We start from the raw sequence: 18,313 nt of genomic DNA, 5'->3' as shown, positions 1-18,313 counted from the left end.
GGAAAGGAAGCCCCTGTAGACTGTTGAGATGCATCCCGTCATCTCCTCACCCTGCTAAACACGCCCATTTTATTTCATGTCAGTGTATCTGGAGGAAAGGAGACAAGGAAAGGAAGCCCCTGTAGACTGTTGAGATGCATCCCGTCATCTCCTCACCCTGCTAAACACGCCCATTTTATTTCATGTCAGTGTATCTGGAGGAAAGGAGACAAGGAAAGGAAGCCACTGTAGACTGTTGAGATGCATCCCGTCATCTCCTCACGCTCCTCCTCAGTGTTCGGGTGGACAGTGGAGCAGGGGATTGTCGGGGGGACGACCGGCGGCTTGGTGTTCTGATGGCCTGTTTCAGAGGGGTCGAAGTGACCCCCCTGGCTGGGCTTTTGGGCCTTGGGAGTTTCTTACTCTCTGCGACCCGTCTCGAGCACCCTTTCCTGGACCCGACTGTGGGAGAGAGGTCCTGGGGTGGTGGGGGTTTAGGTGGAGGGCTGATTTGAGGTGGTCGCCCCCTTTTGGAGCTGCGTCTTGCTGGTTGCCGTTCTCCCCTACCCCCTCTTGTCCAAGGCCTGTACGGAGGAGAGTGGTCTTTCTCAGGGGTTAGAGGTCGGTCCGTCTTTAACTTCCGTTCTCCTCCTCTCCGCCTCCGCTGCCGGGTCACTTCTGGGTTAGAGTTTGTGTCGGGAGAGAGCGTGCTCAGTAGAAATCGGCTGCTATTGGACAGAGAGGAGCGGCTGAAGGGCGTAGTCACAGATGACCCTGCCTCCGATGAACCCTGACCTTCAGCTCCAAATGACCCCACTGCCTCTAAGAGTGACCCCGACGCCACACTGTCCCCACTACGACCCCTCCTCCTACCCCCAGACCCATCTCTCCCTCCCTCTCCCCCCTGTCTCTCTGTATTGATGTCTGGACTCAGGCTCCTGAACAGTTGTCTGACCACGTGGGACTGGGGGGGTCTGGGGAGGCCAGAGGAGGAGGGGGTGAGATTCAAGCCCTTGGGGGGGGTCTTCAGAATGCGGTGTGTGGCAGGGTCATAGTACCTCAGAGGAACCCTTTTGTATTTGACCTTGGCCCCCACGTCGCCTTCACACCCGTCACATGACCTTTTCCTGCGGCGGTTGCCCCTGGCGATAGGTCTGAGGCGGGGCTTGGGGTCAAAGGAAGGGGTTTCGGGGGAGGAGAGGACATAGATCAGGGTGGTTTTGGGCTGCAGGGGGGTCATGATGCGGGAGTAGGAGACAGGCAGGCGGAGAGAGCACAGCCTTGTCTTCATCTCTGGGGTCTTCTCCTGGTCAACGCCGGGGTCCTGACAGGGCAGCGTTAGGATGTCCGGGGATGTGCTCGTCTGGTCCAGTGTTCTCTGTCGGATGGTGGGGATGATGGCTGCTGTAGTCTGTGTCCCGTGACTCACTTTGACCACCTGACACCTGGACGCCAGGCGATAACTCCTACTAACTTTCCTCCGCCTAAACACCTCCCTCCCCCTCCTGTGGCATTCTGGGTCGTCATCTTCATTGTCATGGTCACCAAGGGGAACCCACCCCCCGTCTTCCAACCCCTCTTTCTGGCCACGCTCCATATCTCTGCTGCTCCGCTTCCCATGCCTGTGAATGACATCAGAAATATGAACATGAGGAGAGAGAATAGTAGCCGTTTGGTGGATTTCAATGATGTAGAAATACTCGTGATGAGGCAGGTCAAAATCTGGTCTGTGCGTACCTGGCGAGGGATTCGCTTTTGAAGTAGCAGATGAACCTTCCTTGTCGGAACTCTCGGACCATGTTCTCCACCTTCTGCTCGTCCTCCAGCAGCACCTGGGTCCACGTCTTCCCCAGGAAGGACACAGGGATGTGGGGGAGTGCAGGGAGAATCTCCTCCACTGTTTGTTCCATTTCTCCCTCTGTCTCCCCCATCCCTGCCTCCCCCGCTGTCCTAGTCTCAGGGTTGAGGGCAGAATCCAGTTGGCTGGTGTACATCTGGTCCTCCATGTTCACCTGTACCTCCATGAGACAGGCCAGGGCCCTGCCCTCCCGCTCCCCTCCACCCTGCCTTAAGCCCACGACCACAGGGATGTCCTTCCTCCGCTCCTGCCCCCTCCCAATAGCCACCTGCAAAGGGGTATCCCAGTCCGCATCCGATCCCGAACCCACTCCCAGTGAGCCAGGGAGGCTAAGGTGGAAGCTGTCCGTATCCCCCCTTGCCTCTCCTCTCTCCCCCCCTGTCCATATGTTGTGGTCCCTCTGGTGGTGTTGTGTGGGACTGCGGCCGTAGCAGTGTCTCTGGATCACCTCCTCTATCGTGTCCCCCTCAGGGTCGGAGTGGTCACTGGAGAACGCCTGCTCCTTCTGGGTCTCCCTCCGCCTCCATGGGGGCACCCCCGCCCACGCGGCCCAGCCAGTGTTTACCGTCCGGGGCTTGGGGTCTGGGGTCCGGTCCCTCTGCCTGTAGGGAGGCTGGTTCTCTGGTGTTCCCTGGGTTATCTGGTCCGTTGGGGTAGCACACAACTGTGGAGAAGCGGGGGAGCAGGGAGGATGGATGGAGGAAGAGGAGTTGCTCCCTCTCTCTCTCCGCCGGTTGGTCTTCCTGTGTGCTTTCCGGTGGAGCGGAGGAGGGGTTTGCTTCTGGCTACAAGGTCTCGTGGGGTGTGTTGGTAAGTGGTCCAGGGAAGGTGTGTGTGAGTGAGTCCCTTCCTCAGAACGTGGTCTTATATCCTGGTCTGGAGCAGTTGGGGTTAACCTCTCTGACCCCACATTTCCCCATCTACCTTCTTCTGGTTGGCTGGTCCTTGTTTCCGAGGCAACATCCGCTTCCTGTACGTAAACGAGCTGACAGGAAGAGTCGTCAGAGCTGGGCATGTGCTCTCGGGTTCCGAACGATGCCCCGTCATCGTTGCTGGCGCAGAGATCCAATAGCTCCTCCCTGGGAACCAGCGGGCTGCTCAGAAATGGCAGGTCAGCGTGGGTGGGGCTTAAGACACACAGAAAGGTAAATCAGAGGAAGGAGACTAGGGCTGACTGAAATAATACTGACAGGGATAGATAGTTGAGGGTGATGTTAACAGATTGTGTGTGTGTGTGTTACCGAGGGTCGTTGTAGAGGTTCGGGTGATGCTGGATTACATCAGATAAGAATCTCTCCATCAGGCTTCCAGAGGGGACGTAGGTGCGAGTGCTATGAACCACCTCCCTGTGTCTGGGGCTTAGGATGTGCTGCTCCACGTTGTTGTAGAGTATCTGGCAGCAGCTGCAGTAGCCCTGTCTGGGGGGAGGAACTCTGGACGGCCCGGGCTGCTCCTCCTCCCTCTCCCCCCTTGAGAATACGGAGAACACGACATGTAACACAACACAACTGATGTGGACACAACCAAAACACGACAAATTAACCCTGTGGGTGTTTGTTGACTCACCTGCTAACAGTGTCCATCTCCTTCTGTGGATCTGTCTGACCCTGCTCTGCATCTGTCAGAGATAAGGACGTTCACTCCAAAGCTAGCTTGAAATATCGCAAATGGTGCAATTGAATTGGATCATTTTCTATACGTTGTAAAGCAGGCGGGCGGTCACGTGTGTTAGTGAGTTAGAGGACCCTGGCTCAAACCCAGTCAGAGGCAAGTTCATAGAGGCAGCGCTATATGCTACGCTAGCACACTGACGCCGTTTACGCTCAGACAATGCAAACTTATATGCACGCTCACAAGCATTTCGCTACACCCACAATAACATCTGCTAAACACGTATATTTTACAAATAAAATGTCATTTGAGTTGGCTAGTAGTACTTTCTGTCCTCTTACCTTGAGCAGAGGGGGCAGACTGCTCGTCAGCAGGCATTTGGTGTTCTACATCTGAAAAGACACACAAAGAGGATACTAAAATATAAAAGTGTATCCTGTACATAAAAGTTGTGTGGCTTGTTATGAAATAAATCACATCCAAAACACCAGAAACCAACTCACTCGCTGGGGGAAGAGTCAGGGAAGCTTCAGTCTCAGGCTGGCCAATCACATTATGTCAGATCAGTCTCCCATCTCCAAGGGCAACCTGATTCTGGACCAACTACTGAAGTAGTGACACATGACAATTAAAAGATGCGGCATTTCAGAGGTTATTTCCTTTTCCAGCATTGTCATAAGGATACAACAAAAGTTATCTGGCTAGTTTACAATTCCAATGTTATTGCTTAGGCCTACTGAGATCTGTATCTTGCATGTACGCTATTTATTCCACGGCGCGCGGGGTTCCATTGGAAATCTGCAGATCGCGCGAGTGAATCGGCTAGACAGCAAGCTCCGCCGTGATTGGTTGGGACGAGGACACGCTGGGCACAGGAAGCCAACTTGGCCTTCTGCTCTCCTCGATTAGCTTTCTCAAAAGAAATCACAATTTCGCTTCTACAGCAAGGAGCTAGCTGGATGACTGCAATATGCAGCACTGCTGATATGCATAATTAATGAACACAACATAGCTTTAGGTATCTAGCAAGTAACGAAGTTTTAAAACAGTTGGGAAATAGCTGATTTCGTTATGCTAGCTAGTAGTAGCAGCCTCACTGACGTTAGCTAGCCATGCTTGCACGGTGAGATTCCGGGACTAAAAACACGCTAGAGAAATATAATACAGCAGAGACCCGTTGTACATTTTAACGAGTTTAGTTTCCATATCCACACAAACATTCCTTCCCGCCTTTTCACCTGTTTTGTTATTCCATTCGGCATCCGTATTTTGCTCTTCTCTTCCCGGAGAAGTGACGTTACCCGGCTTGGCGGACACGAACTCCTACCGGTACCAGAGATTACGGAAGAGGAAGCAAGACATCCATCTCGCAAATATTTGCTGGTTCATATGTTAGTCAATGAACTAAGCCGACCAGACAGATGTCGCATTTCTCCATAGGAGGCACCCCCTAAATTGCAAAGTATTTTGCAACACCCCGGAATTGCGGCCATTTTTCTTCAATGTAAACGCCTTGAGCTAGAGCTCTTTATTCGGCCATTGAACTAAGCTGAGTCTCGCCTACCTCGGGTCCCCAGGTTACCTTTGTGTGAAACGACAATTGTCTCCCAAGGGTCAACTGAATTTAAGGGTAAATCCTATTTTTGAAATGAATGAGCTATGCCCTGCATCGCTATGTTCAAACATTTCAGAATGACAGCTTTAAAGCTACCATGTAACTGTTTGGGGGAATCCGACCAAATGCAGACTTTTTGTAAATCTGTCACTTGGCTGCTCGCCCAAAACGAGTTGAACTCAGGGTCGTCCAGGCATCCCTATGGGAAGAAATGACAAACGTGTTTGAATAGCCGAATATAAGGTCTGAGGCAAGTCTCAGATTTTATACTTTTGTCAGAGATGGCAGTCAGTTGACCTTTATGAAGACTGCTCATTACATGTTTACTGATGATACCTAGAACACAAGACCTAAGCCTGTGTTTACTTGGGTGTTTCACCCCAAAACTGAAAATACTCAGCTCAATAGAAGATTTCCACCAACCATTTCTATGCGTCCAAGTTGTTACATTACCATAAACAGCTGAAAATAATGTGTTTTACTACATTTCAGCAGTTTAGAATGTACAATGAATCTCTACACAACCCATTTTAGCAACCAGGAAATGGCAGTGATTTCAGCACATTTAGGACCATCAGAGAATGCAATTCACCAGCCGAGTTTAACCCAAACACCTAAGTCTTTACTCAAAAGCTACATAAACCAGGCAGAACCACTTGTCAGAATATGTAACAAACATTTTCCATCTGAAGTGCTTTTTATTACAGCTCCAAAGTGCTCAGTGTCTTTGTTGGTAAGTGTTTTGAGTTTTAGATCTTGTTGAAGGCAGCCACATCCATAGACTGGACGTAGTCCTCAAAGGCTGTAATCTGTTCCTCCAGCTGGTCTGTTCCCACCTTGTCGTCCTCTACCACACACCCGATCTGCAGCTTCTTGATGCCATAGCCCACTGGTACCAGCTTGGCTGAAGGGGGAGAAGGGAACAGATGTCAACACGAGTTTTGGTGGAGACATTCAAACAAGAGCAGAGCCCATGACAGATTGAGCAAGATCTACAGAAAAGTGTTTGAGACAAAGCATCCCTGCCTTCCGTGGAGTGCAGAAAGACCGGGACAGTAGGAAACACATTTCTGTGTTTAGGGGCAGCACTGAACCAGCTGCATTGTAACTTAACCTGCAGCAGTCAATAGTAGCACTGGTAACTGTTGCACTGTCCTCAGGTTGTTCCCAGTGAATGGCTGGAATGAAACCATAGCAGGTCCATTCCAGCCTTTACCATGCGCTGTCATCCTTTCACCAGCCACCACTGTAGTGCACTCTTCCTGCACTTACACTGTCCCCAAAGCAGGCCGTCCATTGAGATGCTGCGAACACACTCCTCCAGCTTGGCCATGTCCGTCTCATCATCCCACGGTTTCACATCAAGCAGGATCGATGACTTGGCGATGAGTGTGGGCTCTGTGGTGGTGAGATGTGCACACAGAAAGAACAGACATACTGACCGTGAGTGTCAACCCCTCAAAACAACCAAGCAAACAATGACCTTATATTGTCTGGCAGTACTCAGATTATAAAAAGGTGTCCATCACGAATCAGCCGAAAGATGGTGTTAGAATCATCATAGAATAGCCAGCTTTGTGCATGTGGGCAATGTTCCGTCCTTCACAGCGTCGCAGGACATGCGCGTTGTGTAATGTAGACTAGAAAAGTCACAAGGCATGCAATGTTAGCTGTGCATGACGTACTCTTTGACTTCTTGGCGGCGTAGGCTGCGATTCTCTCCTCCTTCAGCCTTTCTGCCTCTGCGTCCTCCTGCAGGGGTGAGAGAGCAAAGGTTAGTGGGATCAGCTATGCTTGAGATGGATTTCCAACAGCCAACCATGTTAAATTCCACAAATACAAAAACATGAGGGGGGGCGCAATGTATGTCAGCTCGCTGAAGACTCCATATAAGACAGTCATTGTCGTAGAACATTTGGGGCCAACGTGGATAGCTCTGCGTCTGACATCTCAGATAATTTGAAACAGCTCACCCGCTGAGGATTAATAAAGTTGAATTGAATTCAAAACAGGAAGCTGTCACCTCGTCGTCAGAGCCAAACAGGTCCATGTCATCGTCGTCATCCTTTGAGTCTGCAGCTGTGTTGTCCTCCACGCCGGAAGGACCATACTGGCCCAGGGGCTTCTTAACTCCTGGCAAACTGCAGTGAGGGGAGGGAGACGAGAGAAGGGGAAGACAGACGTAGAGATCAGGAAGGGCAGGGAAGAACAGTGAGTAGAGAAAGGGTAAAGAGAGGGCGGGGAGGTCAGAAAGGGAAGTTAAACAGATGTCCCAATCCGTGTATACACCAATCTTATTTTCATCTATGATCCAGACTCATCAGTACTAAAAGTTTGTGCATCAGGCAATCAGGCGAAAGATGGTGTGAAATCATCATGCAAATCCTAGATCAGTAGCAAAGGGTAACTAGTAATTAACTGGCAATTATAGTGCACAACTCACCTGCCCTTCTGGTTTTGGAATGACTTGATGTGGTTGTACCAGCGAAGAGCATGGCACTGGACTGTTGAGGGGGCTGAGGGGATTGCATCGAACACAGCCACGTCGGCCTGGGAGGGCACCCACCTGCACAGGGAGGAAAGTTAGAAGTCAGCATAGAATGAGGACAATTGGATCCTAGATCTGTGCCTACAGCACATTGCAGATATAAAAGTAATGTAGCGCAGATTCCCGTGATTTCATACTTGATAACCATCACGCAAGTCGCAGAATACTACCTGAGCATTCTGGACCTTCCAATTAAACCAAATACGCCCGCCCCCCCCCCGGTTCAGTACCAGAGCCTCACTAAATTTCACTCAACGTGTAGTGGAGTTACCTAGCCATTTTAGTTAAATATTCGACTTCCCCTCCAATCTAGCACCTTCATGTGCAGCCGTCCACGTACTTCAAACTAAAGTTAGCAGTTAACCTCACCGAAGAGCATGTAACACCATTACCTACTATAGGTGTCCACAAAAGCTAGCCTCTGGTTTGGCGTCTACTTTAGGACGACACGAGTATCATAACTGAATTCAAAATCATATCCGTAAAATAATTTGCACGAAGTTCAGATCGCTAAGGTTAGCGAGAAGGTCGCTAACATAGCGAACTTGCCTTATGCGACGCCATTGTCGGTTGGCTGGCTAACTTGGTCGATACATACAACAAAAATGGCTACAAATGCCTACCAACCCCTCGATGTAGCTCTTGTCGGCTAAAAAGTCGTTGAGGACCTTGAGGCCGCCAGGGGTTTTCAGGTCGCCAAAGCCCATTGTTCAAGATGCTTCTGAGACGAGACAATACGTGCAGTGCAGGAAGAGCGAAAGAACGAGGAAGGAACACGAGGAGGATTTTATACCAGTGACGGCGACCCGTGCGACTCCACCTCCTTGTTCTCTCCTTTGAATGTTATTTTCTTCCATTCTAAAAATAATGTTACTTTCACCAAACTGCAGCTATACAATTTGAGATTCTATTATTATTTTGATCGTTTCACGTTTATACAAAAGTCTCACAAAATGCAGCATATAATCAGCATTCATCACTCTCGTAACAATACTGTTATAATACGATGCAAATAAAAAATCTGGCTTGCTAATGTATTTCAATATATATATCTATTAAACATAAAAGTGGTTATTTAAACAGTAAAAGCACACAAATCACGAACATTTAGGAAAGCATTTCAACCGGAAGTACAAACGTTTTACGGGGTGAAAGGGCATATTATAACTCGACAACGTTAAATATCTTTATGGTTATAATAGTTTTGAACATATGCATATGTTTTATTATTATGTAAATACATGTAACTTAATTTTAAATTAAGAAGTATGGGCAAAATTAGCTATTTCTTCCTTTAATATATCGTGGTGAATCGTTCATTTTCGTTGTTGTGACGGAGATTCGCAGTAGGATTGCTAGCTAGTACATACATAAATCGCTGTTCTGGTCAAGAAGGCCAAATAGCGACAAGGTGAGAATAAAATACCAATACTTCATTCCTATGTGACCATGCCGATTGTATAGTTTACAATCTTTGGATTTAGTAACAGCCAGCCGCTGAAAAATCAGTGCGATGTCCGGTGTCCTTGACTTGTAGTTAGCTAACATTGAACGCTTTAACTTGCTAACCTAGAAAGCATTCAACACCAACTCGAGTGGGGAGAAAACGTCAACAGCTGTACCAGGGCTAACATCAGAGATAGGGGAGACCGTTAGATGTAACTTAACTGACGTGGACATGGATTCACTCTTATTTTGACTGTGTGTGTGACAACTTCTAGCAAGGGTGTCCGATTTTGTAACATCTTGAGTTTACAGCTCGTTACCCATTTGCCATAGATCACCGGTAGTGGTGCACATATATGATCATAATTAATCCAACTAATGTAATTTGTTATGACATATGTAACCCATACAGCGAATTACTCCTAGATAAGATAGCTAGAAGTATTAGCTATAGCCACAGTAGCCAGTTAGAGATGTTTGACTTATGCGCTCTCTCTTTCTAGCGTCATGTTGCGTTTGCCATCCGTTAGCCGCGCGCTAGCAGGGGCAGCCAAGGGCAGCCTGGCCCCCTCCAACAATGGTAAAGATCGTGTGTGCACCCTCAAGCTACTTGGATACATTCATGTGTTTTGAAGAGAACACTCACAATTTATCTCTAGGGTTTCTGGTTGCTTTGAAGTGTAATCTCTATCTGTGTTTGCAGTGCGTACCTCAGCGAGAGCTGCCAGTAACATGGTAGAGGTGTTTGTTGATGGGAAACCAGTGGAGGTGCTGCCTGGAACCACCGTGCTGCAGGTAACCTTTGAACTTTGACCTCACCCTGACCCCAATCACCCTGTAGGGTTAAATTCTAGGCCTGGTGACTAATTGGGGTTGTGTGTTTTATCGTGACTGACTCATTGTATCTGTGTGTGTTTAGGCCTGTGAGAAGATGGGGGTGCAGATTCCTCGGTTCTGCTACCACGAGCGCCTGTCCGTGGCTGGGAACTGCAGAATGTGTCTGGTGGAGATTGAGAAAGCCCCAAAGCTGGCGGCCGCGTGCGCCATGCCAGTGATGAAAGGCTGGAACATCCTGACCAACTCAGAGAAGACCCGCAAGGCCAGAGAGGGAGTGATGGAGTTCCTGCTGGCTAACCACCCTCTGGACTGCCCCATCTGTGACCAGGGAGGAGAGTGTGACCTTCAGGTAAAAACACACTCTGGATGTGTAAATGGACACACACACACACACACTGACTGACTGTTGTGTTTTTGGGTTTGGTTTGTGTCTCAGGACCAGTCCATGCAGTTTGGTTCAGACCGCAGTCGTTTCTCTGAGGACAAGCGGGCTGTGGAGGATAAGAACATTGGACCACTCATCAAAACAATCATGACCCGCTGCATCCAGTGCACACGCTGCATCCGGTGAGTACTATGCTCAGTATGTCCCTCTCAGCCACCGTACTCCTCACTCTCTCTCTCACTCCCTTCGCTTGGTTAAAAAAATATATATATATATATATAAAAAAAATATATATAAAAATATATATATATATATAAAAAAAAAATATATAAAAATATATATATATATATATATATATAAAAATATATATATATATTTTTTTTTATATATATATATACACACACACACACTACCATTCAAAAGTTTGGGGTCACTTAGAAATGTCCTTGTTTTTGAAAGAAAAGCTTTTTTTTTTTGTCCATTAAAATAACATAATATTGACTGTTGAGCCGTTGTAGCTGGAAACGGCTGATTTAAAAAAAATGGAATACCTACATAGGCGTACAGAGACCCATTATCAGCAACCATCACTCCTGTGTTCGAATGGCATGTTGTGTTAACTAATCAATTTTTAGAATTTTAAAGGCTAATTGATCATTAGAAAACCCTTTTGCAATTATGTTTGCACAGCTGAAAACTGTTGTGCTGATTAAGGAAGCAATTACAACTGGCCTTCCTTCTCTTTTGAGTATCTGGAGCATCAGCATTTGTGGGTTCGATTACAGGCCAATTTCTAGCATGGAATAGCCTTCATTTCTCAGAACAAGAATAGACTGCCAAGTTTCAGAAGTTCCTTGTTTCTGGCCATTTTGAGCCTGTAATCGAACCCACAAATGCTGATGCTCCAGATACTCAACTAGTCTAAAGATGGCCAGTTTTATTGCTTCTTTAATCAGAACAAGTTTTCAGCTGTGCTAACATAATTGCAAAAGCGTTTTCTAATGATCAATTAGCCTTTTAAAATGATAAACTTGGATTAGCTAACACAATGTGCCATTGGAACACAGGAGTGATGTTTGCTGATAATGGGCATCTATGTAGATATTCCATTAAAAAAATCTGCTGTTTCCAGCTACAATAGTAATTTACAGCATTAACAACGTCTGATCAATTTGATGTTATTTTAATGGACCATTTTTATTTTTCCAAAACAAGGACATTTCTAAGTGACCCCAAACTTTAGAACGGTAGTGTATATTTAACTTTTATTTAAGTCCATTAAGAAAAACATCTTATTTACAATGACGGCCTATCCCGGCCAAACCAGGACGACGCTGGGCCAATTGTGCGCCGCCCTATGGGACTCCCAATCACAGCCTGGGGTGTGATACAGCCTGGATTTGAACCAGGGACTGTAGTGACGCCTCTTGCACTGAGATGCAGTGTCTTAGACCGCTGTGCCACTCGGGAGCCCCAGTATGTCCTTGTCATCCACTGTATTCCTCTCTCTCTCTGCTCTGAGTGTCCTTCTCAGCCACCGTACTCCTATCTCCACTCTATATACATTCTAATGCTAGGCCTTTGTGCCCAAATGCCAGTTTTGCCTGTGAGATTGCAGGCCATGGGGTGGTATTGACCAGTTGATTTGATTGTTTTTTTTCTCCCTATGCCAGTTTTGCCAGTGAGATTGCAGGTGTAGAGGACCTGGGTACCACAGGCAGAGGGAACAACATGCAGGTGGGAACGTACGTGGAGAAGATGTTCATGTCCGAGATGTCAGGAAACGTCATCGACATCTGTCCCGTAGGAGCCCTCACTTCCAAACCATACGCCTTCACCTCACGACCTTGGGAGACCAGGTAAGTGTGTGTGTTTGTAAAAAGGAAGATGGAACTACACTCTAGATCTAGTATATAGACATGATAGAGGTGTAGGCAGTACCATTGTTGGGTGTGTAACCTTGCTGTGTGTTTGCAGGAAGACTGAGTCTATAGATGTGTTGGATGCAGTAGGCAGTAACATCATTGTGAGTACGCGTGGTGGAGAGGTGATGAGGGTTCTGCCCCGCCTGAACGAAGACATCAACGAGGAGTGGATCTCAGACAAGACCAGGTGAGACATAGAACTTGCCCACACCTGGCCCTAACCACGCCCCTTACCTGTCTATCACCCTGCAAACAGCTGGGACTTCAATAAGTATATATAATGTGTGTGTGTGTGTGTAGGTTTGCGTATGACGGTCTGAAGCGCCAGAGGCTGACCCAGCCTATGGTGAAGGACGCGTCAGGACAGCTGGTCCCCACATCCTGGGAAGACGTACTCACACGCGTGGCTGGAGCAGTAAGTCTGTGTGTAGTGTCTGTCACTGATGTCACTCAACAGACATGTTGGACACTGTAGGCAATGACATTGTTTACTGTCTGTCTGAAGATCTGAAGTGGTGTCTAGTCTTTATGTCTGTATAAAAAGTTAGTATATACAGTACATTCCAAAAGTATTCAGACCCCTTGACTTTTCCCACATTTTGTTGCGTTACAGCCTTATTCTAAAGGTGATTAAATAGTTTTTCCCCCCTCAATCTACAGACAATACCCCATAATGACAAAGCAAAAACCGTTTTTTAGAAATGTTTGCAAATGTATTAAAAATTAACATATTACATAGGTATTCAGACCCTTTACTCAGTACATTGTTGAAACACCTTTGGAAGCGATTACAGCCTTGAGTCTTCTTGGGTATGACGCTACAAGCTTGGCACACCTGTATTTGGGGAGTTTTTCACCTTCTCTGCAGATCCTCTCAGGCTCTGTCAGGTTGGAAGGGGAGCGTCACTGCACAGCTATTTTCAGATCTCTTCAGAGATGTTTGATCTGGTTCAAGTCCAGGCTCTGGCTGTGCCACTCAATGACATTGAGACTTGTCCCGAAGCCACTCCTGCGTTGTCTTGGCTGTGTGCTTAGGGTTGTTGTCCTGTTGGGAGGTGAACCTTCGCCCCAGTCTGAGAACCTGTTCCAGAGTGCTCAGGACTTCATCAAAGATCTCTCAGTACTTTGCTCCGTTCATCTCCATCCAGGCCAAAGTGTTCAATCGTGGTTTCATCAGACCTGAACCATCTTTTCTCATGGTCTGAGAGTCATTTAGGTGCCTTTTGACAAACTCCAAGCAGGCTGTCATGTGCCATTTACTGAGGAGTGGCTTCCGTCTGGCCACTCTACCATAAATGCCTGACTGGCGGAGTGCTGCAGAGATGGTTGTACTTCTGGAAGGTTCTCCCATCTCCAAAGAGGAACTCTGGAGCTCTGTCAGAGTGACCATCGGGTTCTTTGCCACCTCCCTGACTAAGGCCCTTCTACCCCGATTGCTCAGTTTGGCCGGGCGGCCAGATCTAGGAGGAGTCTTAGTGGTTCTAAACTTCCTCCATTTAATAATGACGAAGGCCACTGTGTTCTTGGGGAACTTCAATGCTGCATAATTGTTTTGGTACCCTTCCTCAGATCTGTGCCTTGACACCATCCTGTCTCAGAGCTCTTTGGACAATTCCTTCAACCACATGGCTTGATTTGACTTGACTTGGTCTGAATACTTTCCTGAATGCACTGTATGTATGTTTAGGTATCATGTGTGTGTATAGTTGCAGGGAGCCCAGGGCAGTGACGTAGCAGCCATAGCTGGAGGCATGGTGGATGCAGAGGCTCTGGTGTCTCTGAAGGACCTGCTCAACAGACTGAACAGTGACAACCTCTGTACCGAGGAGGTCTTCCCTGATGCTGGGGCTGGGTGAGTCAGGGTGAGGGTCTTCCCTGATGCTGGGTGAGTCAGGGTGGGGGTCTTCCCTGATGCTGGGTGAGTCAGGGTTGGAGGTCTTCCTTGATGCTGGGTGAGTCAGGGTGGGGGTCTTCCCTGATGCTGGGTGAGTCAGGGTGGAGGTCTTCCCTGATGCTGGGGCTGGGTGAGTCAGGGTGGAGGTCTTCCCTGATGCTGGGACTGGGTGAGTCAGGGTGGGAGTCTTCCCTGCCACTGGGGCTGGTTAAATCAGGGTGGGGGAGCGTGCTGAGTCAGTGGGGAGGGAGGGGAAGAATAAGGGTGTGGGAGTAAGGGGTGAGTAGTGGGGAAGGAGTTAGTGGGAGTGAGTGTTGTGTTATGGTTAGATTATGGTTGGTTATGGTATATTAATAATAGTTTGTATTATGGTAAGTAATAGGTTGGCTCATGATTAGTAAAAGGTTGTATTGTGGTTTGTGTAGCTCTGACCTGCGTTCCAACTACCTGCTGAACTCTGGGATCAGTGGCATTGAGGAAGCTGACCTGCTGTTACTTATAGGAACCAACCCTCGTTACGAGGCCCCACTCTTCAATGCACGCGTCCGCAAGAGGTACACACACACACACCTAAACTCACTCACACACACACCTAAACTCACTCACTCACACACACACACACACACACCTACACACACACACACACACACCTAAACTCACTCACACACACACACACACACACACACACCTAAACTCACTCACACACACACACACCTAAACTCACTCACTCACTCACTCACTCACACACACACACACACACACACACCTAAACTCACTCACTCACACACACACACACGCACAAACACATCTAAACTCACTCACACACACACACCAACCCTCGCTACGAGACCCCACTCTTCAATGCACGCGTCCGCAAGAGGTACACACATACACACACACACACATCTAAACTCACTCACACACATCTAAACTCACTCACACACACACCAATCCTTGCTGTGAGGTCCCGCTTTCTTCAACAGATGTATCCAAAAGTGCTACCTGCACAAACACACACACACATTAATTGATGTCTACAGCACACACACACACACCAACTTGCAGTAGGAAGCCTCCCTCATCATCTCCCCCTCCCCTCTCAGCTGGTTGCATAATGATTTGAAGGTGTCTGTGGTGGGGAGCAGTGTGGATCTGAGTTACACTTACGACCACCTGGGAGAGTCCACTCAGGTGCTGCAGGACATCGCTAACGGAACACACCCCTTCTGCCAGGTAACCACGGCCACCACAGACCGGGAAGCGATTGGCAGGGGAGGGTGGGGGGGGGAACAGTCGGCGGGAGCGGGGGTTGTGTTGTTGTTGATAGAAATGTTGTAACAAACATTGTTACAGATAGAAATGACTTGAATAAACCTGACATGATTGGTCATTCTGCATGACAGAGAAGCACGTCTGTTCTAGAATCTAGTCAATGAATTTCCACCTGCCTTCCATAATGGTGTGTTCTACTGGACGTGATCCAGCTCTGTTTGTGGTTATGCCCTGCCCTAACCTTTCCCCTGTCCCTCTCTCTCTCTCCCCGCCAGGTGCTCGCGCAGGCCAAGCAGCCGGTAGTGGTGGTGGGCAGTGCCTCTCTTCAGAGGGAGGATGGAGGAGCCATCTTGAGCTCTGTGCAAACCATCGCCCAGAATGCCCGGGCCAGCAGCGGAGTGGAGGAGGGCTGGAAGGTCCTCAACGTGCTGCACAGGTTAGCATGCTAAAGCTATCACTGGGCTAACTTCTAATCGCATTTAGCATCCAGCTATTATTAGCATTTAGTATATAGCTAATATTAGCATTTAGCATCTAGCTTTTACTAGCATTTAGCATACAGCTAACAACTTAGTCTATCCCTACTAGCATCCAATCATCATCCAATCAAATAAAGGTGGGAAAGAAAGAAAAAAATCTGTGTGTACTAGCGTCCAGTCATATTTTTGTCTATCTGCAGGGTAGCCAGTCAGGTGGCAGCTTTGGACCTGGGCTACAAGGCGGGGGTGGAGTCTATCCGTAAAGCCCCGCCCAAGGTTCTGTTCCTGCTAGGAGCTGACAGAGAATGCATCACCAGACAGGACCTGCCTAAAGACTGCATGATCATTTACCAGGGTACACACCTATCTCTACACACACACACACACACACAGGACAGCATGTTCATTTATCAGGGTAGAACACCCAGTGCACTTCCCATGACACACACCATTGTCATGCTATATACAGCATATGTATGGTACATGTGTGTATCGTTGCCAGGTCACCATGGAGATGTGGGTGCCACCATGGCTGATGTCATCCTGCCCGGCGCGGCGTACACTGAGAAGAATGGAACATATGTCAACACAGAGGGGAGGAGTCAACAGACACGCGTGGCCGTCACTGCGCCCGGCATGGCCAGGGAGGACTGGAAGATCATCAGAGCCATCTCCGAGGTACACACACACACACACATATACCGTATACATTTATTGATGACGCTGTGTGTGTGGTTGTATATGTAACTGTATGTGTGGGTGTATATGTAACTGTGTATATGTAACTGTGTGTGTGGGTGTATATGTAACTGTGTGTGTGGGTGTATATGTAACTGTGTGTGTGGGTGTATATGTAACTGTGGGTGTATAAGTAACTGTGTGTGTGGGTGTATATGTAACTGGGGGTGTATATGTAACTGGGGGTGTATATGTAACTGGGGGTGTAAATGCAACTGGGGGTGTGTGTGGGTGTATATGTAACTGTGTGTGGGTGTATATGTAACTGTGTGTGTGTATATGTAACTGTGTGTGGGGGTGTATATGTAACTGTGTGGGTGTATATGTAACTGTGTGGGTGTATATGTAACTGTGTGTGTTGCAGCTGGCGGGGCTGACTCTGCCCTATGACTCTGTGGATGAGGTGAGGGGTCGGCTGGCCGAGGTTTCTCCTAACCTGGTCCGCTACGACGACGTTGAGGAAGCCAACTACTTTAAACAGGCCAACCAACTCTCACAGGTAACCCTTAACCTTTTACCCCTAACCTCAAAGTCTCACAGGTCAGAACATAACCTTGAACATTCCTCCCCTTAACTGACTTTTCTTTACGATCAGCTGTTATGAAATCAGAAATGGAGACTGTGGTCTTTGACACTGAAATTGAGAGCAACCTCAACTGTCCTTTATTTCTCTGTCTCTCTGTCTGTCTGTCTGTCTGTCTCTCTCAGGCTGTGAATCAGACTCTTCTAGCAGATCCTCTGGTCTCTCCTCAGCTGACTGCTAAAGACTTCTATATGACAGGTATGTATAATGTATCATAGCACAGCTGTGAATGTGTTGTCAGACTGATGAGAGGGTGGAATGCACATGGATAACTATTGGGATCCTCTCGTCACGTGTGTGTGTGTGTGTAACATTCTCTATCTCTCCCATAGATCCCATTAGCAGAGCGTCTCAGACCATGGCCAAGTGTGTGAAGGCCGTCACAGAGGGAGCTGACGCCGTCGATGAACCATCCATCTGCTGAACTCATACACACTCAGACAGCCAAAACACACACACACAGTGATGTTGCTCTCCTTTATTTAAGTTGTTTTTTGCTGATTGCTGTAAAGATGTTCGAGGGAAGAGGCTTTGTTAAAGAAAGCTGAAAATGAAACTGTACTCTGATTATGAATAAAATCCTATCCTGTAGCACTCTGTCCTTGTGTTATTACCCTCATGAGGTCATCTCCAACACCACTGTTTGACCTTTGTTCCACACACATTATAACAGTTTTCTGTCTTGTTTCTACTTTGTGGAGTTGAAGCGTTGTAGCCAACACAGAGTGACGTCAGCAGAGATGTTCTGTTCTAAACCTGTCAGACATCAATTTCATTCAGACTCCTGTCTTGAACTTCCCTAAGACGTATTTTAGGGTGTGGAGAGCTAATGGCAGGACAGGTCAAATGTTCTTCTGTAGTGCAAGATGTGTGGGGAATGGTATCGTAGGTGCCTGCTGTTATGTCCTCTCCCCAGGGGTGGTAATAGATGGGGCTGGTGAGAGGAGTCTGTTCACGTGATGCAGATTGTGATTTGTGTGCTGGGGCTCGCTGTGCAGTTCAGTGTGTTCTGCCTGGGCTATGACCTCATCACAAGGACCAAGAGTGTGGTCACCTTGCTGACCTCCAAAGATGCCATGGTGGAGGTGTACTACAGTAGTGCTGGACCCAGCAGAGTGGAGAGAGTAGGAGACAGATAAGCTG

At 47.9% G+C, this 18,313-nt stretch overlaps 3 protein-coding genes across 4 annotated transcripts; 1 reads left to right on the top strand and 2 right to left on the bottom strand.

Moving 5' to 3' along the window:
* Positions 1–250: 250 nt before the first annotated feature.
* LOC139413989 (uncharacterized) lies at positions 251–4,253 on the bottom strand. Its single transcript, XM_071161874.1, has 7 exons — positions 3,952–4,253; positions 3,790–3,840; positions 3,404–3,455; positions 3,079–3,306; positions 2,814–2,964; positions 1,717–2,501; positions 251–1,601 (listed from the first exon to the last, which is right to left on the bottom strand). The coding sequence occupies exons 2-7, from the start codon at positions 3,824–3,826 to the stop codon at positions 251–253; spliced, it is 2,604 nt and encodes an 867-aa protein (XP_071017975.1). The 5' UTR covers positions 3,827–3,840; positions 3,952–4,253.
* Positions 4,254–5,741: 1,488 nt separating this feature from the next.
* On the bottom strand, positions 5,742–8,408 carry LOC139412794 (elongation factor 1-beta-like). The gene is made up of 6 exons (XM_071159515.1): positions 8,239–8,408; positions 7,507–7,629; positions 7,087–7,204; positions 6,749–6,815; positions 6,336–6,461; positions 5,742–5,967 (listed from the first exon to the last, which is right to left on the bottom strand). The coding sequence occupies exons 1-6, from the start codon at positions 8,316–8,318 to the stop codon at positions 5,813–5,815; spliced, it is 669 nt and encodes a 222-aa protein (XP_071015616.1). The 5' UTR covers positions 8,319–8,408; the 3' UTR covers positions 5,742–5,812.
* Positions 8,409–8,730: 322 nt separating this feature from the next.
* LOC139412779 (NADH-ubiquinone oxidoreductase 75 kDa subunit, mitochondrial-like) lies at positions 8,731–17,761 on the top strand. 2 transcript variants are annotated; one of them, XM_071159483.1, is made up of 17 exons: positions 8,731–9,022; positions 9,561–9,637; positions 9,761–9,852; positions 9,977–10,243; positions 10,331–10,461; positions 11,953–12,138; positions 12,257–12,391; positions 12,505–12,619; positions 13,911–14,056; positions 14,524–14,652; positions 15,202–15,331; positions 15,646–15,806; positions 16,050–16,204; positions 16,352–16,527; positions 16,952–17,086; positions 17,296–17,368; positions 17,503–17,761. In XM_071159483.1, the coding sequence occupies exons 2-17, from the start codon at positions 9,565–9,567 to the stop codon at positions 17,592–17,594; spliced, it is 2,196 nt and encodes a 731-aa protein (XP_071015584.1). In that variant the 5' UTR covers positions 8,731–9,022; positions 9,561–9,564; the 3' UTR covers positions 17,595–17,761. The 2 variants fall into 2 exon arrangements, with proteins under 2 accessions (XP_071015584.1, XP_071015586.1); XM_071159485.1 differs by lacking the exon at positions 8,731–9,022 and adding an exon at positions 9,158–9,269.
* Positions 17,762–18,313: the final 552 nt, after the last annotated feature.

Source organism: Oncorhynchus clarkii, chromosome 7 (genome assembly GCF_045791955.1).
Source record: "Oncorhynchus clarkii lewisi isolate Uvic-CL-2024 chromosome 7, UVic_Ocla_1.0, whole genome shotgun sequence".
Lineage (NCBI taxonomy): Eukaryota > Metazoa > Chordata > Actinopteri > Salmoniformes > Salmonidae > Oncorhynchus > Oncorhynchus clarkii.
This window is presented reverse-complemented; position numbering and strand designations above follow the sequence as displayed.